The following is a 22,459-nucleotide window of genomic DNA, read 5'->3' on the forward strand; positions in this document are numbered from 1 at the left end:
CCCGGCCCGGTATGGCTCGGCTCGGCGTGGCTCCCCCCCCCCGTCATACCGCGCGGAGCGGGCGCGCCTCGTACCGGGGCGGTGCCTGGCGGGGGCGGCCCGGCCCGGCCCGGCCGGCGGGGCCCGGGAAGGGCCGGAGCGGGGCCCGGAGCGGCCGCGGCGGGGCCGGAGCGGGGCCGGAGCTGGGGCCGGAGCGGCGGCGCCGGGACTGCGGCGGGGGCGTGGCCGCCGCCGGCGGGGAAGGGGGGGGCGAGCGCGCGCCGGAGGGAGGCGGGGCCTCGCGCAGCGCCAATGGGCGCGTGCGGACGGAGAGTGACGGGCAGCGGGCACAGCCAATCGGAGACGGCGGAGGGAGGGTGACGGGCAGCGGGCGGGGAGGAGAAGAGGACGGGCTGGGTGGGCGGGGACGGGCCGCGCGGGGGCGAGCGCGGGCCAATGGGGTGGTGCGGCGGGAGGTGATGGACAAAACACCCGACCAATGGGAGAGGGAGGAAGGAGGGTGGGCTAGAGGGGGCGGGGCCCAGAGCGGTGGCGGGAACGGGCCGGGGGGGGCCCGGGCTGAGGGGACGCCGTGAGGGGAGCGGTGGCCTGAGGGGATCGCCTGAGGGGACGCGTCCGGGGCACCCCAGGAAACACCTGAGCCAAGCCAGGCTTCCACCGGGAACATCCTTCTCTGAAAAGGTTTGACCTCAAAGTGCCTTTTTTGAGGGGTTTGATGTCAAAATCGCCTTTTTATGAGGGCGACAACCTCAAAATCACCTTTTTTTTGAGGGGGTTGACCTCAAAGCCGCCGTATTTGAGGAGATCTGGCCTCAAAACCACCTTTTCTGAAGGGACTTGACCTCAAAAATGCAAATTTTTCAGTGTCTTGACCTAAAAGCCATTGAATTTTTGAGGGGAACCACCTCAAAGACGCCTTTTTTTGGAGGCATTTGGCCCCAAAAACACCTTCTGCTTTTAATGACATTAAACAGGTGTCCAAACGAGCCCGTTGCTCCTTAAAATCCCCTCTATGGCTCAGAGATTGTTGGAAAATTACTCAGATTCAAGCAAAACTCCCACCAAAATCAGTGACTCCCCCGACTCAGAAAATGCTGAAAGGGACATTTTGGGGTGAAAAGTGGCGGAATTGGCGTCACAGGGAAGGACACGACAGAACAAAGGTCCAAACAGGCACTTTTTTTATTGTCGGTGGAGACGCTGAACCAGCACAGAGACCCCGGAGCGTCACAGCACCATTAATGCCTCAAAAAACAAAACAAAAACACACATGAAAAATGAGCATTTTCCTGTAAAAACCTCAGCCCTGCGGGGCTTTTTTAGCATTTTTTTTAAGGGTTGTTTCCTTTGCCCCGCAGAACAATCTGGTTTTGCAGGGACACAAGCTGCATTTCTAGACAGGGTGAAAAAGCATTATTATTCCAAAATTCCGTATTTTAATGCCTTGAACACGGAGCTTTGCCTGGGAGAAGGAACCCAGCCTTGGAGCGAAGCTTTTCTGGACACTCAATTTCCCCAGACAGCTGCCCTCACTCTGAGTTTTCCCAAAAAAAAACCCAAAAAAACCTAATTTACAATATTTCCCTCACTGCTCCCCGTCACAATCAGTTTTCACGTCTAAAAGTCCACTTGAGCTTATTGGGAATAAAAAAATTCCTTAATTCCTTTCAAATCCCGTGTTGCTGGGAGGCAGCCGAGCCAGCCCGGCTTCCCCCAGGAACACGTTTTTCCCCAAATTTCTTCTCTCCTTCGCCACTTTTCCTCCCAGCCTTCCAAATTCCTGCCGGTTTTTTTTGCCTTTTCGAGCAAAGAAATTCAATTTCTGCCCCTCCTCGGCCGCTTCCCACAGCCAAAGGGTCGGGATTTAGGAGGGAAAACAGCTGAAAATCGAGGGGTGAGAGGGAATTCGCCCCCAGCACGAACATTCTGAGCAGAAATAAAACCAAAACCACCCCGAGACCTGCACAGGGAGAGGAAAAACTGAATTAATCCAGAACTTCAGGAGCTGCAGGACACATGCTGGAGGTGCTGGAATGACTGTAAGTGGAACAAGGTCTGGTTGTTATTCCCTGAATTATTCTCACTTTATTCCCTGCATTATTCCCACTTATCCCAAGGATTTGCCTCTTTTTAGCTCCATTTCACCTTTTCTGTTGAGCTTCACTGTGACTTTTTAAACTTTGTTTTCACCTTTCCCTTCATCTTTCTGGTTTTACCTTTTCCTTCACTTTTTTTTGGCGTCAATTTTTCCCCTTCCACTCCTCTGCCCCACTGATCAGCTGCACGGAGAAACGAGGGGGGAAAAGGGAAAATATAGGGATTTAATTTAAAAAAAAAAAAATTAGGGAAATTACAGCGTTTGCTGCCAGCTGGGGAAGCTGTGCCTGGCTGCGTCGAGAGAAAACCAAAACCTGCCCCCCAAAAAATCCATCCGGGAAAAGCTCCAAATAACCACAACTAAAAATACCCTGGAAAAAGCAAAAAATATACAAAAGCCCCCCCCCCCAAGCGTTGGATAATTCCATAGGAACGTCCCCCACCCTGGATGATACAAAACCCAAAGGTGGGATTGGGATAAAAAGCAGCCGAGGGGATCCCTCAGCATCAATCCCCAGAGCCGAATGAGGGGGGAAGGTGGGAATTGTCCCCCAAAGCCTCAGAGCCCTTCTCTAACTCCTTCTTTTAACCAAGGAGCCCCCCCAAAAAATCCCAAATCCTGGCTCCGCTCCTGCGGGCTCTGAGGGTTGATCCCGTCGCTTTTCAGCTTTGAGTCACTTTGTTACATTTTAGAGTTAATTCGACCCTTTTCAGCTCAAAAAAAAAAAAAGAAATTTCCCTTTTCCCCCCCGTCCTGGCGGGAGGGTTTGGCCGGCCCTGGCTTTGCTAAAATCCCCCCGAATGAACCCAAAACCTCCATCCACGCCCCCTCCCCACGCTCTGGGGGGGCTGTCCCAAGACTCCTGAGGCAGGTGAAGCTTTTGGGGGGAGGTTTGCCTGAATTTTGGGGGGACCTGATGCAGATTTTTGGGGAGGGGAAGCTGCAGGTCCTCAAGGAGTGCAAGAGCCTCAAGCCCCAAACCCTGCAGCGGCTACCAAAGCACTAATTAGCTTATTCCTAGAAGAATTCATTAATTAGGGCCCGAAACAGGGCCCGATGGGGTGGGGCAAAGGGCAGCGAGGGATGGGAGGTGATCCCGGCTCTCCGGGGCAGGAAGGAACAACAGGAATTCAATACATTCAGGGGGGAGAACACCCCACCAGGAGCTGCTGCCTGAACCTCTGCGCTCAGATCTCCCCGGGTGTGAGGAAAGGCCGGCCACAGGCGGGACAAGGGCACAATTAAACTCCCTCTGGAGCCGCTGAGCCCCCAGGAACGGGGATTTTGTCCCTGTCACAACCCGGGAATTGGGATTTTGCTGCTGTCACAGCCCAGGAATTGGGATTTACAGCCCAGGAATTGGGATTTTGCTGCTGTCACAGCCCGGGAATTGGGATTTACAGCCCAGGAATTGGGATTTTGTCGCTGTCAAAGCCCAGGAATTGGGATTTACAGCCCAGGAATTGGGATTTTGTCGCTGTCACAGCCCAGGAATTGGGATTTACAGCCCAGGAATTGGGATTTTGTCGCTGTCACAACCCGGGAATTGGGATTTACAGCCCAGGAATTGGGATTTTGCTGCTGTCACAGCCCAGGAATTGGGATTTACAGCCCAGGAATTGGGATTTTGCTGCTGTCACAGCCCAGGAATTGGGATTTACAGCCCAGGAATTGGGATTTTGTCCGTCACAGCCCGGGAATTGGGATTTACAGCCCAGGAATTGGGATTTTGCTGCTGTCACAGCCCAGGAATTGGGATTTACAGCCCAGGAATTGGGATTTTGTCCGTCACAGCCCGGGAATTGGGATTTACAGCCCAGGAATTGGGATTTTGCTGCTGTCACAGCCCGGGAATTGGGATTTACAGCCCAGGAATTGGGATTTTGCTGCTGTCACAGCCCAGGAATTGGGATTTTGTCGCTGTCACAACCCGGGAATTGGGATTTACAGCCCAGGAATTGGGATTTTGTCGCTGTCACAACCCGGGAATTGGGATTTACAGCCCAGGAATTGGGATTTTGCTGCTGTCACAGCCCAGGAACTGGGATTTACAGCCCAGGAATTGGGATTTTGTCCGTCACAGCCCAGGAATTTGGATTTACAGCCCAGGAATTGGGATTTTGTCGCTTTCACAGCCCAGGAATTGGGATTTACAGCCCAGGAATTGGGATTTACAGCCCAGGAATTGGGATTTTGTCGCTGTCACAGCCCGGGAATTGGGATTTACAGCCCAGGAATTGGGATTTTGCCCCTGTCACAGCCCAGGAATTGGGATTTTGCCCCTGTCACAACCCGGGAATTGGGATTTTGCCACTCGCTGCCACAGCCCAGGAGCAGCACTGCCACGGGGCCTCGCAGCTCGTTAGCGGTGACAATCTCCTCATCGCCACCATCACAAGGATTTAAGGCCGAGTCGTCAACAAATCCGCGTTTTTACCGACTCCCCTCGCTGCCGGGAGGAGGGGAATGGGTGGTCCAAGGTCCAAGAGAGGAGAATTCCACGTGGGACAGGCGGGGCTACGCCTCGGGCTGGCTTTTGTTGGTCTTTTTGAGCAGCTTCCTCAGGTTCTGCGACATGAAGTAAGGCTTCTCCGCCGAGCCGTCGTTGCGCTCCAGGTCTTCCACTGCGGAGAGAAATTCCCCCCGGCCCCGCGGCGGGGTTCGGTGTGATGGGGGCTCCCGGGATCCTCTAATAATTCCCGGGTTAAATGAAGTCTCTGGGAATCGCGGGGCGGGTAAAAAAACCCGGGAACGGCGCGAGGGGATTGAGAGGAAAAAGGAAATTCGGGTGGTTTGTTTCTCAAGCTGGACAGAGCCAAGGGCAGGAGAGACCCCTCGGCTCTTCCCCGCGGCTCTGGAGACAACGCAAAGCGATTCCCCGCGTTCCCGAGGTGCCAACGAGGTGGAAAAATAACACCCCAAAACCAAACAAAGCCACAAAGACCCAAACAAAGCTCGCAGCGCCCCAGGGCGTGTTTTGAGAGGGATTTGGATCCTTCTGGGATGGAAATGGGAACATCAACACCGCGGCTTTTGTCCCGGGAGGGTCTGGCTGGGAGCTGTGGCTGAGCCACAAGAGCCGGGTTTGGTTTTTTTTAAAAACCTTGATCATTTCTGGGCTGTCTGGAGGAGAAGTCCCAGAGAAATTCACTGTCTGGAGTGAAACCCTCCGAGCCCCAGCGGCCACCGGTGACAGCTCCTGCCCCGGAGCGACGGCTGGGACAGGCGACAGGGACAAGCCGGGATAAAGCACCGAGTGTGGAGCCAAAGCTCTGCAGCCTCTGCCCGGGAATCCTTCAAAATTCTGGGGTTTGCATAGAGACGGGGTGAGGAGAAGGGCGAGGAAAGGACAAGGAAAAGGGCGAGGAAACTGCAAGGAAAAGGATGAGGAAAGGACAAGGAAACTGCAAGGAAAAGGGCGAGGAACGGCCAAGGATAAGGGCGAGGAAACTGCAAGGAAAAGGATGAGGAAAGGACAAGGAAAAGGGCGAGGAACAGCCAAGGATAAGGGCCAGGGAAGGACAAGGAAAGGCCAAGGAAAAGGACAAGGAAACTGCAAGGAAAAGGGCAAGGAAAGGACAAGGAAAAGGGCGAGGAACGGCCAAGGATAAGGGCGAGGGAAGGACAAGGAAAGGCCAAGGAAAAGGACAAGGAAACTGCAAGGAAAAGGGCGAGGAAAGGACAAGGAAAAGGGCGAGGAACGGCCAAGGAAACTGCAAGGAAAAGGGCGAGGAAAGGACAAGGAAAGGCCAAGGAAAAGGGCGAGGAAAGGACAAGGAAAAGGGCGAGGGAAGGCCAAGGAAAGGCCAAGGAAAAGGGTGAGGAACGGCCAAGGATAAGGGCGAGGAAACTGCAAGGAAAAGGATGAGGAAAGGACAAGGAAAAGGGCAAGGAAACTGCAAGAAAAACGGTGAGGAAAGGACAAGGAAACTGCAAGGAAAAGGGCAAGGAAAGGACAAGGAAAAGGGTGAGGAACGGCCAAGGACAAGGGCGAGGGAAAGACAAGGAAAGGCCAAGGAAAAGGGTGAGGAAAGGACAAGGAAAAGGGCGAGGGAAGGCCAAGGAAAAGCGTGAGGAAAGGACAAGGAAAAGGGCGAGGGAAGGACAAGGAAAGAGGCGAGGAAAAGGCCAGGAAAGTTTCGCTGCTCTTGGCTGAAGCAGACACAGAGGAAACCCCCAGTTTGGGGCGGCAGAACCCACCCCACAGACCCCTGTCCCCTCGGTGCCGGATCCCTGGTGCCAGCCAGGCCAGCCCTCCCTCAGGAACAAAGATCTCAGCGCCAAAACCCCGGCGAGCTCCGGGCTCCTCACTGGATGGAGCCGACTCCGCGTGGGCTCTCTCGATGCGGGAACACGGGATTTTTTTGGGGACAGGAAGGTGGATTAGACACCACCAGGAGCTGAGGGCCGGCACCCGCCACCCTCGAAGGACTTTCCAGGGGACACAGCTGGAGTCACTGCCGGGGTTTGGGGAGGGTGCTAGCCTTGGCTATCGGCGCTTTTGGAAGGTTCTAGGTGCCCCTTCAGCAGGATCTCGCTGAGCTCGGGGGACATGTAGTAAGGCCTCTCCGGAGATCCATCGTTTCTCTCCAGATCTTCACCTTTTCCAGCCCCAGGAAGATGCAGCCCGTGAAGGGGAAGAGCAGGAAAAAGCAGTGGAGGAGAGAGACAGGGCGGAGGTGGAAGATGGAGAGAGAGCGTGTGCGGCCGAGAGACACAAGAAGGAGAGAAAAAAAAGGGGAATCTGAGGTTAGTCGTGGTTAATTCCACCGAGCCCAAAGCACCAAAAACAGAGGGAGGGATGGCAGGACAGGCTGGGGGTCTCTGCAGGGACAGCAGGTGAGAAGGCAGGTGAGGAGCCAGGAAAAAAAGGAAAAAAAAAAAAGCCGGAGAAAACCAGGCAGAGGGACCCCCGGGATCGGGGAGAAAAACCCCAGACTGGACACCCCGATGGGAGAGGGGGGCATTTGTGCTGATACTCACAGAAGCACAGGAAGAGGGTGTCCACGCACATGCCGTACACGCTGAAGAACCCGTGGGCGATGAGGTAGGAGCCCACGATCACCGTCTGCAGGAGACACACCGCACGCTGTGATGAAAACCCAGAGCAGCAGCAGGAGGAGGAGGAGGGAAGTGCTGAATCCCACATTCCCCAGGGGGGAAAGGAGGAGAAGGGAACAGGGGCAGGACTGTTCGAGCGGGGACAAAAGGGCCTCAGGCAGCACTGGGCCGAGGCCAAAGTGGGCAGCGCACCAGGGCCACCAACAAAGGGCTCATTGCGCCGGGAAAAACACCCCCAACAAAGGAGCTCCTTGAGGACCCGGCTGTGGGGAGGGGCTGCTGTGGGGCATCTCTGCCCTCTCCCCCTAAAGCCACCCCGAAACCAGAGGGCGGCTCACCAGAATCGGGACCCAGTAGTAATTCAGCGGCGGCGCCGTGTCCTGCACCAGCTTTATGCGCTGGGTGAAGAAGAAGAAGGCGAGGATTCCTGGGAAAGGCGAGACGGAAAACAGGGATGGAAAGGAGCAGCTCCACAGGAGGGGGTGGCTCGAGCAGAGCTTTTGGGGACAGCGCAACCCGGTGACAGCAGCTGGATGCCCCCGGGGGGGGAAACTTCCAGAACTCACCCACGCTTCCCACGATGAGGAGCTTCCCGAGGAAGAAGAGGAAATCCGTGACTTTATCTAAGACGGCCACCCTGAGGACAGAGAGAGGGATGAGTTCCAGATTTGAGCTCTGACGGAAGAACTGGGGGCAAACCCTGCAGGGCCTCACCTGATGATGTTCCTCATCAGCAGGAAGAAGGCGTTCCGGGCCGAGGTGCAGAAGTTGGTGCCGTAAACGGCGATCTGGGGCGGAAAAAGCGGACGGAGGGGAGAGAGAAACGGGGCTGCACTGAGCCCACCGCCCAGGGAAGGTGCAAATCCCACCCTGGAAGCGTTTCCTCCTCCACTGCCAGGTCAGGCGTGGCGGAGACCCGGAGCTGAACGTTCCCAAGGCCCACGGGACCCGGCTGAGGTCGAGGTTTTCCAGCCAAAACAGCTGGAAAACGCCTCAAAGCTCCGTGTTCCCACAGTGCCGGAGACAGGATTCCCAGGGAAATTGACACAACTCCCCACGGCAGCCCCAGCCCTTCAAGGGCGTCGGGTTTTGGGCGACTCTCACCATGATGTAGGCGTTCCTGTTGAGGAACTTGATGAACTTTTCCAGGCACCAGAAGCAGCACTTGAGGCAGCTCAGGAGGAACTTGGCAAACTTGTTCTCGGCGGCTGAGAGGGAGCGGGGAGAGGGGTCAGCACCCAAGCCAGGGCGGTCAGATCTTCCAGCAGCCACCCTAAGGTCCCCGGTGTCACAGTTCCCGCACCCAAAGCCTGTTCTCTGGCCCTGGGTGCCCAGTGTGAGGCCCAGACTGCTCTTCCCACCGCCCTGCTGGCATTTCCAATGAGCCGTTGTGTGGGATTCCCTGGCTGAGCCTGCAGCCACGGCACAGCACTTGGGAAACACCTCACAAAACCACGGAATTTGGGGTTGGAAGGCGCCTTGCGGCTCATCCCATCCCACCGCAGACCAACCCCGCCCGTCTCCCCATTCCCAACCCATTTCCATCCCAACCCCGCCCATCTCCCCATTCCCACCCCACCTTTCAGCCGGTGGTCCAGGTACTCCAGGGTGACCCTGATGACCTGCACGACGGCCAGCACCAGCGACCCGAAGGCCAGCGAGCCCGTGTGGTACCTGGGGAGGGACAGACCACCCTGGTTATAGGGTCACAACCTCCCCGAGCCCCTCCCCGGACCACCCCCACGGGAGCCGGACGCACCGGAGCGCGCGGCCGAAGGCGGAGAAGAGTGGGAAGGCCGGCATGTCGTCGGGCTTTTTGAAGGCCCAGTAGTAGGAGGCGAAGGCCCCCGCCAGCGTCACCTGGCCCAGGGCGATGACGAAGTTGGCCAGCCAGAAGAACATGAAGACGTTGAAGAACTGCAGCACCACCAGGTACTTGTGGTAGGCGGTCTCGCCGCCGTAGAAGGCAAAGAGGCACTGGGCGTCGGGGCACAGCTTGGTGACGTTGCTGGTGTTGAAGGTCTGGAGGGGACACACAGGACGCCACCGGCGGTCAACTCCCGGTGGTCTCACCTCTGACAGGTGCCGGGCTTCTCCAGGCGCTCACCTCGGGCTTGCAGGTCTGCCCAGAGAACGGGCACGCGGACTCGTTGAACACCTTGTAAACAGCCTCGTTGGAGGTGGACAGGAAGCTGCGGATCGCCGTTAAGGAGAGGCCGTTTTCCAAACTCAACCCCAAATCAAAACCCTAACTCCAAACTCTACATCCAAATCCAAAGCCTAAATCCGAAGCCTAAATCCAAAGCAGGCTCCACTCCACCCTCCCCAAAGCTCCCGCGGCTGCTCTTCCACCCCAGGGTTTGTTTTGGGATAAACCTCCGAGATTTGAGGTTCCACGCCTGGGGAGACCTTGGACTTCTGGGCAAGAGGGATGCAGGGAGGAGGAAGAGGAAGAGGAAAGGATACACGGCAGTGCTGGCCCAGTAGGCGATGCAGAGGCACAGCAGGAAGAAGGTGCACAAGGGGAACAGCAGCGACGACATGACGTGACCGACGGCCCTAAGAGAGGATGGTTAAACCCTGGTAAAACCCTGGTTAAACCCTGGTTAAACCCTGGTAAAACCCCAGTTAAACCCCGGTTAAACCCCGGTTAAACCCTGGTAAAACCCCACAGCGACGGGTGACAGCGGCCACGGGGACAGGGACAGCCAGACCTGCTGGCCTCCTTGATGAGGGCGATGGCGATGAGGATCCTCTTGCGCAGGAAGACGAGCAGCAGCACGATCACCAGCTCCAGCACGCACAGGATGATCACTGCGAGGGGAAAAGGTTCTTGGAATCCCCGAAAAACTCCTCCTGGGAAGGTCCAGCGAAGCCCCCGAAACCCGCTGTGACCCCCCCGTGGCCCTGGGAGCCGCCCCAATCCCAGAGAAATTCCAGGGGACACTCACGGAAGGCCAGCCAGGTCTGCCGCAGGTGCAGGTAGACACGGAGGTCGGTCTGGAAGCCCAGGTCAGTCAGGGACACGTCCGACCCCGCTTCCCCTTTCAGCTTGGCGTATTCCATGTAACAGTGGAAGATCCCTGCGGGGAAAAACAGAAGGCAGAAAATTCCCTGATTCGGCACGGAAAAGGGCAGAGCCAGAGAGGAGACGCCGGGAAAGACACAGAGCGTGAAGTTCCAAACGGCAAATCCCACTGGGAACAGGGAAAAAGGGACAAGGAAAAGCCAGTGTGAATGTCCAGGGAGCAAATCCCACTGGGAACAGGGACAAGGAAAAGCCAGTGGGAACTTCCACAGAGCAAATCCCAGTGGGAACAGGGACAAGGAAAAACAGGGGAAACTTCCACAGCCCAAATCCCACTGGGAACAGGGACAAGGAAAAGCCAGTGTGAACTTCCACAGAGCAAATCCCACCAGAAACAGGGGCAAGGAAAAGCCAGTGTGAACTTCCACAGCCCAAATCCCACTGGGAACAGGGACAAGGAAAAGCCAGTGGGAACTTCCACAGAGCAAATCCCGCTGGGAACAGGGACAAGGAAAAGCCAGTGTGAACTTCCACACAGCAAATCCCGCCGGGAACAGGGACAAGGAAAAGCCAGGGGGAACTTCCACACAGCAAATCCCGCCGGGAACAGGGAAGAGGAAAAGCCAGTGTGAACTTCCACAGAGCAAATCCCGCCGGGAACAGGGACGAGGAAAAGCCAGGGGGAACTTCCACACAGCAAATCCCGCCGGGAACAGGGACGAGGAAAAGCCAGGGGGAACTTCCACGGCCCAAATCCCACTGGAAATAGGGATGAGGAAAAGCCAGGGGGAACTTCCACACAGCAAATCCCGCTGGGAACAGGGACGAGGAAAAGCCAGGGGGAACTTCCACAGCCCAAATCCCACTGGAAATAGGGATGAGGAAAAGCCAGTGGGAAGTCCCAAACCGCAAATCCCACTGGGAACAGGGACATAGGGATGGGGAAAAGCCCGGGAGAGGCTCCCAGCCCGCTGCTCACCGTATCCCAGCACCAGGATCACCATCACGATCATCACCCACACCATGATCCCGGCCAGGAAACGCAGCAGGACGATGAAGATGAGGCTGGCCACCATGGCGATGACGAGGCCTCTGCGGGAGGAAGGCACCCAAGGTGTCACCCCAAAACGTGACAGCCAGGTGTCACCACCCTCCCAGAGTGCCCCGCACCCCCAAAACGTGACAGCCACGGCAGGGACAGACAGGAGCGATGTCCCTGCTCGTGCTTTGCTCGATGGAAATTGCAGAGAAGCCGGGAGCAAGGATTGCGATCCTCGTAAAAACCAGGAATTCTAAAACTCAGGAAGGCCGCGAGTCGTTGCTCACATGATGATCCAGTACCAGGACACCGTGTAGTCCTCGAAGATCTTCATGGCCAGCTGCCGGGTCTCCAGCACCACGTTGGCTTTCCTGCAAGGGAACGGGAAATGCCGATGGAGCAGGAAAGCCGGGGGGGGAACCCCAAAACCAGGAGAATTCCAGAATTCCGCACGGCGAATTGCCTGCAGCTGTCTGCTCTGTGCCTCCTCTGCCGCCCCCCAAATTCCAACGCGGGATTTGGGTGCAGGATTTTGGCAAAACATTTTGGTGAAAGATTTTGGTGCGGGATTTTGGTGCAGGATTTTGGTGAAACATTTTGGTGCAGGATTTCAGTGCAGGATTTGGTGCAAGATTTCACTGCAGGATTTCAGTGCAGGATTTGGCACACGATTTCGGTGCAGGATTTTGGTGAAAGATTTTGGTGCGGGATTTCGGTGCAGGATTTTGGTGAAACATTTTGGTGCAGGATTTCAGTGCAGGATTTGGTGCAAGATTTCGGTGCAGGATTTCGGTGCAGGATTTCGGTGCAGGATTTTGGTGCAGGATTTGGCACACGATTTCAGTGCAGGATTTGGGTGAAAAATTTTGGTGAAAGATTTCGGTGCAGGATCTCGGTGAAAGATTTTGGCGCAGGATTTCAGCGCAGCATTTTGATGCAGGACTTTACTGAAAGATTTCAGCAAGAGATTTTGGCGCAGGACTTTGGTTCAGGATTTCAGCGTTGGATTCGGTGCAGGATCCCTGCCAAGCACCCGACACCCCAAAGGAGCGACGCAGCACTAACGAAGCGGATTTTAATTAGGGCCATCACCCCCCAGGGACTCACTTGGCCCCCTCCAGCAGCTCGGTGACGTTCCTGCGGCGCCCCCGGCCGTCGTCGTAGGTGGTCTCGTTGCCCACCATGATGACGCCCTTCTTGGCCTGGATGGCCGGGAAACATCTCCGTGCCACTGGTGAGACAAAAGGCGACGGCTCAGCTGGGAAAACACGAACCCCAAAACTCCCCCCAAAAAACCCCAAGCCGTTAACGAGCTCCTCGTTAATCGCGGACGTACGCGGCGTGCTGGGGATGAGCATGGCCGGACACTCCCTGTCCTTGAGCACCTCCAGGGGAGCCTGGGTGGGGACAACCAGCGGGACGTCAGTGCTCCGGGCAGGAGTCACGCCACGGCGAGGAGAGCCCGGCCCCAAAACCCACCTTGCGTGAGTTCCCGAACTCGGCGGTGCAGAAATCCCGGTAATAATCCAGCCAGGCGGGGTTCCCGTGGGCAGCCAGGTACGTCATGTACCTGTCCGGGCATCTGCTGACACAGATCTGCACGGGGGGGGACACGGCGGGGCTGCAGAGCCGCGTTTGGGGAGCAGGGAGCTGGCGACCCCGGATTTGGGGGTCTTGGATTTGGGGCCCTGGATTTGGGGACCTGGATTTGGGGAGCAGGGATCTGGGGACCTGGATTTGGGGACCTGGATTTGGGGAGCAGGATTTGGGGAGCAGGGATTTGGGGACCTGGATTTGGGGCCCTGGATTTGGGGACCTGGATTTGGGGACCTGGATTTGGGGAGCAGGGATTTGGGGACCTGGATTTGGGGACCTGGATTTGGGGTCCTGGATTTGGGAAACAGGGATTTGGGGAGCAGGATTTGGGGTCCTGGATTTGGGGAGCAGGATTTGGGGTCCTGGATTTGGGGACCCCAGATCTGGGGACCTGGAGTTGGGGATCCTAGAGCTGGGGAGCAGAGATTTGGGAACCTCAGGTTTGTGGCCTCAGATTTGGGGACCACGGGTTTGGGGACCTGGATTTGGGGACCAGGGATTTAAAGACCCTGGATTTGGGGATCCTGGATTTGGGGACCCCCAGCTTTGGGCACCCCAGACTCAGGTAACCCCGAGGGCCGGGCCCTACCTGCGTGGTGGGACACTGGAACTCCAGCAGCACCATCGGGCTGGCGCACTTGACGATGTCGAAGTAAAACAGGAAAGGTTTCTTCCTGCAAAACAAACCCAAAAAACCCCAAAATCCACGCCCGGGTTTGGGGGGAAAGCTCCCCCGAGGGATTTGGGGTGTTCTCCCTGCACCCCGCCCCACACACTCACTCGTTGGGGGTCCCCTGCTGCCCGCAGAACTGCCCGCGGCTGTCCGTGGGGTGGATCACCTTCCGGGGGTCCCCGTGGGTCCAGGCTGGGGGGGCACGGGATGGGGACGGTGGGGTGACCCCCCTCGTGAGCCCCCAGACCCCACAGAGCCCCCACAGACCCCACAGAGCCCCCTGTGACCCCCCAGGCCCCACAGAGCACCCACAGACCCCACAGAGCCCCCTGTGACCCCACAGAGCCCCCTGTGAGCCCCCAGACCCCACAGAGCCCCCCGTGACCCCACAGACCCCCCCGTGACCCCACAGAGCCCCCTGTGACCCCACAGACCCCACAGAGCCCCCTGAGACCCCATAGAGCTTCCTCTGCAGCCCCCAGACCCCACAGAGCACCCCCAGACCCCACAGAGCCCCCTGTGATCCCACAGAGCCCCCCCTGCAGACCCCAGACCCCACAGAACCCCCTGCAGCCCCCAGACCCCACAGAGCCCCCCATGACCCCATAGAGCCCCCTGCAGCCCCCAGACCCCACAGAGCCCCTCGTGACCCCACAGAGCCCCCTGCAGCCCCCAGACCCCACAGAGCCCCCACAGACCCCACAGAGCCCCCACAGACCCCACTGAGCCCCCAGACCCCACAGAGTCCCCTGCAGCCCCCAGACCCCACAGAGCCTCCTATGACCCCACAGAGCCCCCTGAGCCTCCAGACCCCACAGAGCTCCCCGTGACCCCACAGAGCCCCCTGTGAGCCCCCAGACTCCACAGAGCCCCCCGTGACCCCACAGAGGCCCCCTGCAGCCCACAGAGCCCCCTGTGACCCCACAGAGCCCCCTGAGCCTCCAGACCCCACAGAGCACCCCGTGACCCCACAGAGCCCCCTGTGAGCCCCCAGACCCCACAGAGCCCCCCGTGACCCCACAGAGGCCCCCCTGAGCCCCCAGACCCCACAGAGCCCCCTGTGAGCCCCCAGACCCCACAGAGCCCCCACAGACCCCACAGAGCCCCCCGTGACCCCACAGACCCCACAGAACACCCCCTGCAGACCCCAGACCCCACAGAGCCCCCCAGCCCCCCCAGGACGTACCCACGACCCCGACCACCACGTAGCCCACGATGGCCACCACCAGCAGGACGCAGCAGACGATGTCCGTGCAGCCCCTGCCGGGGGACAGCGGGGTTGGGGTCTGGATTTGGGGACTTGGATATGGGGACCCGGATTTGGGGACCCGGATTTGGGGACCCGGATATGGGATCGTGGATTTGGGGACCCTGGATTTGGGGACCCGGATTTGGGATCGTGGATTTGGGGACCCAGATTTGGGATCATGGATTTGGGGACCAGGATTTGGGTCCTGGATTTGGGGTCCCAGATTTGGGGTTCCAGATTTGGGGACCCCGGGGCGCTCAGCTCACCTGTCATAGATGGGACCTTTGAAAGTCGGGTCATATTTCTGCGGCGTTCCTATGCAGGGGAAGAGGAGAAGGATCGGGGAACGGGAATGGGGCAGGAGGAAGGCGCTCATCCTCACCCCCCCTCTGCCCCACAGCCCCCCAAAAAACCCCGAATTCCCTCGGGATTACGGGAACGAGGAGGAAAAAACAACAACGATCCCTTTGGGAAAAACTCATTCCCACAGGTGGCTCCGCCCCGAAAACATCCCCAAAAAGCGGCGAGAAGGACCCGAAACCCCCCGGGAACACCGGAGACCCCAAAGCCCAGGGGAGCACCCAGGGGCTGCGGTACCGGGGGGTCACCGGGGGTCACCGCGGGGTCACCGCAGCCTCCCCGGCGCCGCCGCTTTTATTTTTAGGGTGGGAACGGAGCCAGCGTGGGAGGGGCCCGGGATTTCGGGGGGATCCCGGGGGGTCACGGCAGCCCCACCACAGGGACCAGGTGGGGGTTTTTTTTTGGGGGGGGGGGGTCACAGCAGCCCCGCGATAAGATCTGATCTTTCTTTGGGGTGTCACGGCAGCTTGGGGGATATTTGGGGGGGTTCCGCAGCTCAACCCTTTTCCGGGGGTCCATCTCCCCTCTCCAAACCCCCCCTGACCGGCGGTTTTGGGCGAGGGGGGGGTCAGAAGCAGCAGAGAGATCCCGGGACCCCCCCCCCGCCCCCCGGGATCCCATCCCGGCGGCGCGGTGACGCCCCAGAACCGCCGGAGCCGGTTTTGGTCCCACCCGGGCCGGTTCTGCGCTTCCCCAGGGGAGGGCGGCCCCCAAAACCGCGGCGTCCTCATCCGCCCCCCAAAACAAACCGGGGAGCCCCCAAAAACACCGGGGAGCCCCCCCCAAAAACACCGGGGGTGCCTCCCCGGACCCCCCAAAACCCCGCTCCCCCGCCTCGTGCGGGGCGCGGCCGCTTTTGCTTTCGCTTTTCGCCTTTTTCCGCCCATTTCTTGGGGGGTTTGGGGGTTTTTTCCGCCCTTTTTCTTTTTTTTTTGGGGGGGGGGATGTTTTTTTCCGCACGTTTTGGGGGGGGGTTGGGTTTTTCCGCCCTTTTTTTTGGGGGGGGGTTGTTTTTTTCCGCCCCTTCCCCCCCCCGCCGCCGTTTGACTCTTTCCGCGCCGAACCGCAGGAAACCCCCTCCCAAAAAAAAAAAAAGGTGTCCCCAAAACCGCGCGGGACCCCCCCCCTTCCCCAAAAGTGTCCCCCGCCCCAGAGCGGCGCCCCCCGACCCCGGGAGAACCCGCAGAGGTGCCCCCGAGCCCCCCCAGGCCCCCCCGGCCCGTCGGTACCGTGTTTGCCGTAGTAGTTGTCCCCGTGTCCCCCCATCCCGCCGAGCCCCCCGGAGCGCCCGGAGCCGTTCCCGAGCCGGGCCGGGCCGGGCTGGGCCGAGCCGACCCCGCCTCCGTCACGGGCCCCCCCGCCCAAAATCCGCCCCCCGGGGCGCGGACGTGGCGCAAACCCCGCCCCGGGAGAGCGGCGGGGCGGGGGGGGACACCGGGGGGGACACAGGGGGACAGCGGGGGGACAGGGGGGGGACCATGGGGGACACAGGGGACAGCGGGGGGACACCGGGGACAACGGGGGGACACCGGGCGGGACAGCGGGGACACAGGGGACAGCGGGGGACACCGGGCGGGACCGGGGGGACACAGGGGGACCCCGCGAGAACCGGGGAGAATCGTGGGGAGCACCGGAACCCGGGCACCGCGGGACACCGGCGAGAACAGGGGGACACCGGGGGGAGCCCAGTCCAGAGGTTGTGGACGGGCGGGAAATGCCCGGTTCGGGCGGGAAATCTCCGGTCCCCGGCGGGAGCGGGCCCGGCGGGCGGCGCCGCTCCCCTCCCCGCCCCCGGTGACGCCGGTGCCGTCCCCGCCCCGGTTCTCCCGTTCCGGTAAATAAATCACGGCGGGCTCCCGGCGGGATCCCATAGGCCGCCGGTGATGTCAGGGCTGCGAACAAAGGCCGGGAAAACGGGGGGAGCCCCCGCCCCGGGATAAACCGGGGGGACACACCGAGGGTCCCGCCGCTCGGGGGGCTCCGGAGGCCGCGGAGCCCCGGGGAGGGGTGGCGGTGCTGGCAGCGAACACCGGGAACCCCCCGGCAGCGCCCCAAAACCACGGGAGACCCCTCAGGGGACGGTCCCAAACCCGGGCGTCGCCGAACCGGGGTGTCCTCACACTTGTGGGGGTTCTCAAACCCAGGACCCCCAAATCCAGCGGGATCCCCCCAAGGCTGGAGGGTCTAAAACCCCAAATCCAGGGGGGTTCCCACGCCCGTGGGTCCCTAAACCCGAGCCCGGGGGGGTCCCCAAAACCAGGGGGTTTCCTACGGGTCCCTAAACCCGAGGAGCTTTTGGGGGGGGGTCCCCAAACCCCTGAGGGTCCCCAAAATCGGGGGGTCCCAGCCCCGGGGGGGATGCTCGGTACCGTAATCGCCGTCCGGGTCCCTCCTGCCCTCGGGCCGCTCCATGGGCGCTGTCCCCGGTGCCCCCCCGGTGCCCCCCCCGGTGCCCCCCGGTACCGCCGGGGCTGTGGCTGCGGGCGGGGCGGGCTCCGGGCTCGGCCTCCGGCACCGACCCGCCCCCGGGGCCGGGCCCGCGGCTGGCCCGCCCCGCCCGGGGCTCCGGGGGGACCGGGGGATGCACCGGCGGGGAAACGGGGGTCTGGGGGTGCGGAGATTCTCCGGGGGGGGGGATTTGGGGGGACAGAGAGCCCCCGAGGGGAGTCTGGGGGTGCAGGGACCCCCCGAGAGGAACCACCCAGGGTGAGGGATTTTGGGGTACAGGGACCCCCCCGAGGGGGATCCGGGGGTCTGGGGGTGCAGGGACCCCCCGAGAGGGACCACCCAGGGTGGGGGATTTTGGGGTACAGGGACCCCCCGAGGGGGATCTGGGGGCTTGGGGGCCTGGCAGAGTGGGGAATTTGGGGGGACAGAGACCCCCCCGAGGGGGATCCGGGGGTCTGGGGGTGCAGGGACCCCCCGGGAGGGGTCTGGGGGTGCGGAGATTCTCCGGGGTGGGGGGATTTGGGGGGACAGAGACCCCCCCCCGAGGGGCATTCGGGGGTCTGGGGGTGCAGGGACCCCCCGAGAGAGACCACCCAGGGTGGGGGATTTGGGGGTACAGGGACCCCCCGAGGGGGATCCGGGGGTCTGGGGGTGCGAGATCCCCCCAGAGGGGAGGATGGGGGGCACAGGAACCCTCCCGTGGGGGGTCTGGGGGTGCAGAGACCACCCAGGGTGGGGACCCGATGTCTGGGGGGTGTGGAGACCCCTCATGAGGGGCCCTGCGGGGTCTGGGGGGGGCAGCGACCCCCAAGGTGGGGAACAGGGGAGTCAGGAGCTGCGGGGACCCCCCACGAGGGAGAATTTGGGGGGCGCAGAGACCCCCAGGGTGGGGGCACCCAGATATCCCAACCCCGCCCCCGTTGAACCATCTCGGGGTCCCACCCCGCGCCCCCCGCCCCAAAACCGCGGGGTCGGGCTGGGGGCGGCCGAGCCCCCCGTGAGCCCGGGGGGGGGGCGGTGGGGCAGGACCGTCCCCTTTAAGGCCCCGAAGGCGCCGCGGGCGCAGCCGCTCACCTGGGCAGGTGTGACGGGCCCGGAGGTGACGGTGCCGCGCGCGGGCGCCATGGCCGCCTCCGCCCTCTTCATCCTGGACCTTAAGGGGAAGGTGAGACCCCCCCCGAGACCACCCCAAAACCCCCCGGGGGGCACCTGGGGGCCCCTCTGCCCCTGAAGGTCAGCCAAGGTCACGGCGGTGACCCCGTGACCCCGGGGATTTGGGGGGCGGGTGCTCCAGGTGTGGCCCCCCTCCCCAAACCCCACCAGCGGTCACCCCAATTCCTGGGGACACCCCCCTGTCCCCGAAGGTCAGCCAAGGTCACGGCGGTGACCCCGTGACCCCGGGGGTTTGGGGCGAGCGGTTTTTGGGGCGGGGGTGTGACCCCGTTCCTGACCCCCCCCCCGGGTCACCCCACAGCCGCTGATCAGCCGCAGCTACAAGGGCGACGTGGGGCCGGGGGACATCGAGCACTTCATGGGGGTCCTGCTGCAGCGGGAGGAGGAGGGGACCCTCAGCCCCGTCCTCACCTACGGCCACGTCCACTTCCTGTGGATCAAACACGCCAACCTCTATCGTATCCTTCCGGGACCCCCCGGGACCCCCCAGCCTCGGGGACCCCCCGGGACCCCCTTTTTCCTTAACCCCCCCCCCCCGCAGTGGTGGCCACCACCAGGAAGAACGGGAACGCCTCCTTGGTCTTCTCCTTCCTCTACAAGGTGGTGGAGGTGAGCTCGGGGGGGTCTCGGGGGGTTCAGGTGACCCCAAATCAGGGTGTCCCCTCCCCAGGAGTGGGGGGGGGGAGGTGACGGAGGTGTCGCCTCCCCTGGCCCAGGTGTTCTGCGAGTACTTCAAGGAGCTGGAGGAGGAGAGCGTGCGCGACAACTTCGTCATCGTCTACGAGCTGCTGGACGAGCTGATGGACTTCGGCTTCCCCCAGACCACGGACAGCAAGATCCTGCAGGAGTGAGTGCGGGGCGGGCTCTGCGGGACCCCCCGAGCACCCCCCGAGCCCCCCCCGAGCCCCCCCTGAGCCCCCCCAGCCCCTCAGGTACATCACGCAGGAGGGGAACAAGCTGGACACGGGGAAGTCGCGGGTGCCCACCACGGTGACCAACGCCGTGTCCTGGCGCTCCGAGGGGATCCGCTACAAGAAGAACGAGGTGTTCATCGACGTCATCGAGTCCGTCAACCTGCTGGTGAGGGGACTGGGGGGATTGGGGTGGGTGGGGAGGGGGTTTGTGGGGGGATTTGATGGGGATTGGGGTGGGATGGACATGAGGACTGGGATTGGATAGGGAGGGGAATTGGGGTGGGATGGGATGGACAGGTGTTCATCGACGTCATCGAGCCCGTCAACCTGCTGGTGAGGGGATTGGGGGGGATTGGGGTGGGATGGGATGGAATGGGGATTGGGGTGAGATTGGGGTGGGTGGGGAGGGGGATTGGGGTGGGATTGGGGGGGGATTTGATGGGGATTGCGGTGGGATGGGATGGGGATTGGGGTTGGATAGGGAGGGGAATCGGAGTGGGATGGGATTGGGATTGGGATTGGGATGGAATTGGGGTGGGATGGGGATTGGGGTGGAATTTGATGGGGATTGGTGTGGGGTTGGGGTGGGATGGGGATGAGGACGACGATGGTGACAGGGATCCACGAGCCGTGAGGGCAGGGACGGGGCTGGGGCTGAGGAAGATGAGGCTGAGGATGCTGAGGGAGCCGGGCCGTGCCGCAGGTGAGCGCCAACGGCAGCGTGGTGCTCAGCGAGGTGGTGGGCACCATCAAGCTGAAGGTTTTCCTCTCCGGGATGCCCGAGCTGCGCCTGGGCCTCAACGACCGCGTCCTCTTCGAGCTGACGGGCCGTGAGTGCCGGGCCTGTGCCCTGTGTCCCGTGTCCCCCTGTCCCCCCTGAGCCCCCCTGAGCCCCCACTCCCCCCAGGGGGCAAGAACAAGTCTGTGGAGCTGGAGGACGTCAAGTTCCACCAGTGTGTCCGCCTGTCGCGCTTCGACAACGACAGAACCATCTCCTTCATCCCCCCTGACGGCGACTTCGAGCTCATGTCCTACCGCCTGCACACCCAGGTGGGGCCGCGGGGGCTCTTTGGGGCCGGGACCCCCACCTAGGGGCTGGGACCCCTCCACATGTGTCCAGCCCCTCTGTCCACGAGCCTGGGACCCTCCTGGGGCCATGGGGATCCCCCCAGGTGTGCCCCCCCAGGTGTGCCCCCCCAGGCGTGACCCCAGGTGTGCCCCCCGCAGGTGAAGCCGCTCATCTGGATCGAGTCCATCATCGAGAAGTTCTCCCACAGCCGCGTGGAGATCATGGTCAAGGTGAGTCGGGGGGTCCCCCCGCCCCCTGGAGGCCCCCCGGGCCCCCCCGGCCCCCGCCGCCCCTGACGGCCCGGGCCCGCAGGCCAAGGCGCAGTTCAAGCGGCAGTCGGTGGCCGCGGGGGTGGAGATCGCCGTGCCCGTGCCCAGCGACGCCGACTCGCCCAAGTTCAAGACCACGGCGGGCTCGGCGCGGTACCTGCCCGAGAGGAACGTGGTTCTCTGGAGCATCAAAGCCTTCCCCGTGAGCCGCCGGGGGGCCGGGGTCCCCGAAACTGTCCTGGGGTGGCCCCAATCCTGTCCCCAAAACTGTCCCCTGTGTCCTCAAACCTGTCCCGGGGTGGCCCCAAACCTGTCCTGGGGTGTCCCCTGTGTCCCCAAACCTGCCCCGGGGTGTCCCCCCCCGTGTCCCCTGTCCCGGGGTGTCCCCCCTACCCTGGGGTGTCCCCTGTCCCCAGTCCTGTCCCGGGGTGTCCCCTCGTGTCCCGTCCTCCCCCCCGGGCTGTCCCCGTGTCCCCTGTCCCGGGCCGTCCCCCGTGCCGCCCCGCGCTGTCCGGGGCTGTCCTCGGGGGTCGCCACGTGTCGCCGCCGGGGGTCGCAGGGGGGCAAGGAGCACCTGCTGCGCGCGCACTTCGGGCTGCCCAGCGTGGAGAAGGAGGAGGAGGAGGGGCGGCCGCCCATCGCCGTGCGCTTCGAGATCCCCTACTTCACCGTCTCGGGCATCCAGGTGCCCCGGGGGGCTTGGGGTCCCGATTAGGGAGGGAAATGGGGTCTTCAGGGGGGTTTTGGGGTCTCCAGGGGGTTTTGGGGTCTCAGGGGATTTTGGGGGTCTCCCGGGGGGTTTTGGGGTCTCCAGGGGGGTTTAGGGTCTCCAGGGGGTTTTGGGGTCTCAGGGAGTTTGGGGTCTCTGGGGGGTTTGGGGTCTCCCAGGGTTTGCGGACGGCATGAGGGTGGGACGGGCAGTCTCGGGAGGTCTGGGGTCTCCAGGGGGGGATCCTGGGGGTTTTGGGGAGAGGCTGGGGGGTCTCTGGGGGGGTTTCGGGGCAGGGGTAACCCCCCAGGTGCCCCCCCAGGTGCGGTACATGAAGATCATCGAGAAGAGCGGGTACCAGGCGCTGCCCTGGGTGCGCTACATCACCCAGAGCGGCGGTGAGCGGGGACCCCCAAACCCCCGGGACCCCCAAACCCCCCTGAGACCCCCAAACCCCCCTGAGACCCCCTGCATTCCCCCGGGACCCCCGCCCGGGCCCCCACCTCACCCCCTCTCTCTGTCTCACAGATTACCAGATCCGCACCAGCTGAGGGGGCCCCCCATGGACCCCCATGGACCCCCATGGCCCCCCCGTGCCCGCCCCCCTCCTCTGCCCCAATAAAGATGGAGCTGAGACCGCCTGTCCTGCTGGCCTGGGGGGGCTCCGAGGGGTCTGGGGGGGATCCGAGGGGCCTGGGGGGGATCTGAGGGGCCTGGGGGGGTCCTGGTCCCAGTTTGGGGGTCCCGGGGGGGAATCGCAGGGTTTGGGGGCA

At 61.9% G+C, this 22,459-nt stretch overlaps 2 protein-coding genes across 7 annotated transcripts; one reads left to right on the plus strand and one right to left on the minus strand.

The window, feature by feature from the left end:
- Positions 1–1,164: 1,164 nt before the first annotated feature.
- On the minus strand, positions 1,165–17,545 carry SLC44A2 (solute carrier family 44 member 2 (CTL2 blood group)). Of its 6 annotated transcripts, none has more exons than XM_066207680.1 (22): positions 17,474–17,545; positions 15,011–15,059; positions 14,682–14,755; positions 13,603–13,687; positions 13,412–13,496; positions 12,706–12,822; positions 12,563–12,623; positions 12,334–12,457; positions 11,514–11,597; positions 11,167–11,279; positions 10,111–10,242; positions 9,874–9,973; positions 9,626–9,718; positions 9,267–9,351; positions 8,919–9,181; positions 8,739–8,833; positions 8,264–8,367; positions 7,874–7,947; positions 7,726–7,796; positions 7,498–7,586; positions 7,082–7,166; positions 1,165–4,722 (listed from the first exon to the last, which is right to left on the minus strand). In XM_066207680.1, exons 1-22 carry the CDS (start codon positions 17,514–17,516, stop codon positions 4,616–4,618), a joined length of 2,133 nt encoding a protein of 710 aa, XP_066063777.1. In that variant the 5' UTR covers positions 17,517–17,545; the 3' UTR covers positions 1,165–4,615. The 6 variants fall into 6 exon arrangements, with proteins under 6 accessions (XP_066063777.1, XP_066063778.1, XP_066063775.1 ...); XM_066207681.1 differs by lacking the exon at positions 17,474–17,545 and adding an exon at positions 16,334–16,418; XM_066207678.1 differs by lacking the exon at positions 1,165–4,722 and adding an exon at positions 6,353–6,699.
- An 839-nt stretch (positions 17,546–18,384) lies between these two features.
- On the plus strand, positions 18,385–22,322 carry AP1M2 (adaptor related protein complex 1 subunit mu 2). Its single transcript, XM_066207709.1, has 12 exons — positions 18,385–18,717; positions 19,027–19,183; positions 19,267–19,334; positions 19,442–19,572; positions 19,658–19,805; positions 20,343–20,469; positions 20,547–20,689; positions 20,867–20,938; positions 21,021–21,179; positions 21,537–21,662; positions 22,009–22,084; positions 22,215–22,322. Exons 1-12 carry the CDS (start codon positions 18,676–18,678, stop codon positions 22,235–22,237), a joined length of 1,272 nt encoding a protein of 423 aa, XP_066063806.1. The 5' UTR covers positions 18,385–18,675; the 3' UTR covers positions 22,238–22,322.
- The last annotated feature ends 137 nt before the right edge of the window (positions 22,323–22,459 follow it).

Source organism: Chamaea fasciata, unplaced genomic scaffold (genome assembly GCF_029207755.1).
Source record: "Chamaea fasciata isolate MVZ Bird 193981 ecotype frontalis unplaced genomic scaffold, bChaFas1.0.hap1 SCAF_46, whole genome shotgun sequence".
In the NCBI taxonomy this organism is placed as follows: Eukaryota; Metazoa; Chordata; class Aves; order Passeriformes; family Sylviidae; genus Chamaea; species Chamaea fasciata.

Excerpts from the sequence above, each read along its gene's own strand:
- SLC44A2 (XM_066207676.1), bottom strand. The coding sequence starts at position 17,516 with ATGGAGCGGCCCGAGGGCAGGAGGGACCCGGACGGCGATTACG. Across the intron at positions 10,243-11,166 it reads GATCCTGGTGCTGGGATACG|GGATCTTCCACTGTTACATG; the intron begins GTGAGCAGCGGG and ends TTTTCCCCGCAG. Across the intron at positions 9,352-9,625 it reads TACTGGGCCAGCACTGCCGT|CTTCCTGTCCACCTCCAACG; the intron begins GTATCCTTTCCT and ends GGCGATCCGCAG.
- AP1M2 (XM_066207709.1), top strand. The coding sequence starts at position 18,676 with ATGGCCGCCTCCGCCCTCTTCATCCTGGACCTTAAGGGGAAG. Across the intron at positions 20,470-20,546 it reads CCTCTTCGAGCTGACGGGCC|GGGGCAAGAACAAGTCTGTG; the intron begins GTGAGTGCCGGG and ends CACTCCCCCCAG. Across the intron at positions 22,085-22,214 it reads CTACATCACCCAGAGCGGCG|ATTACCAGATCCGCACCAGC; the intron begins GTGAGCGGGGAC and ends TCTGTCTCACAG.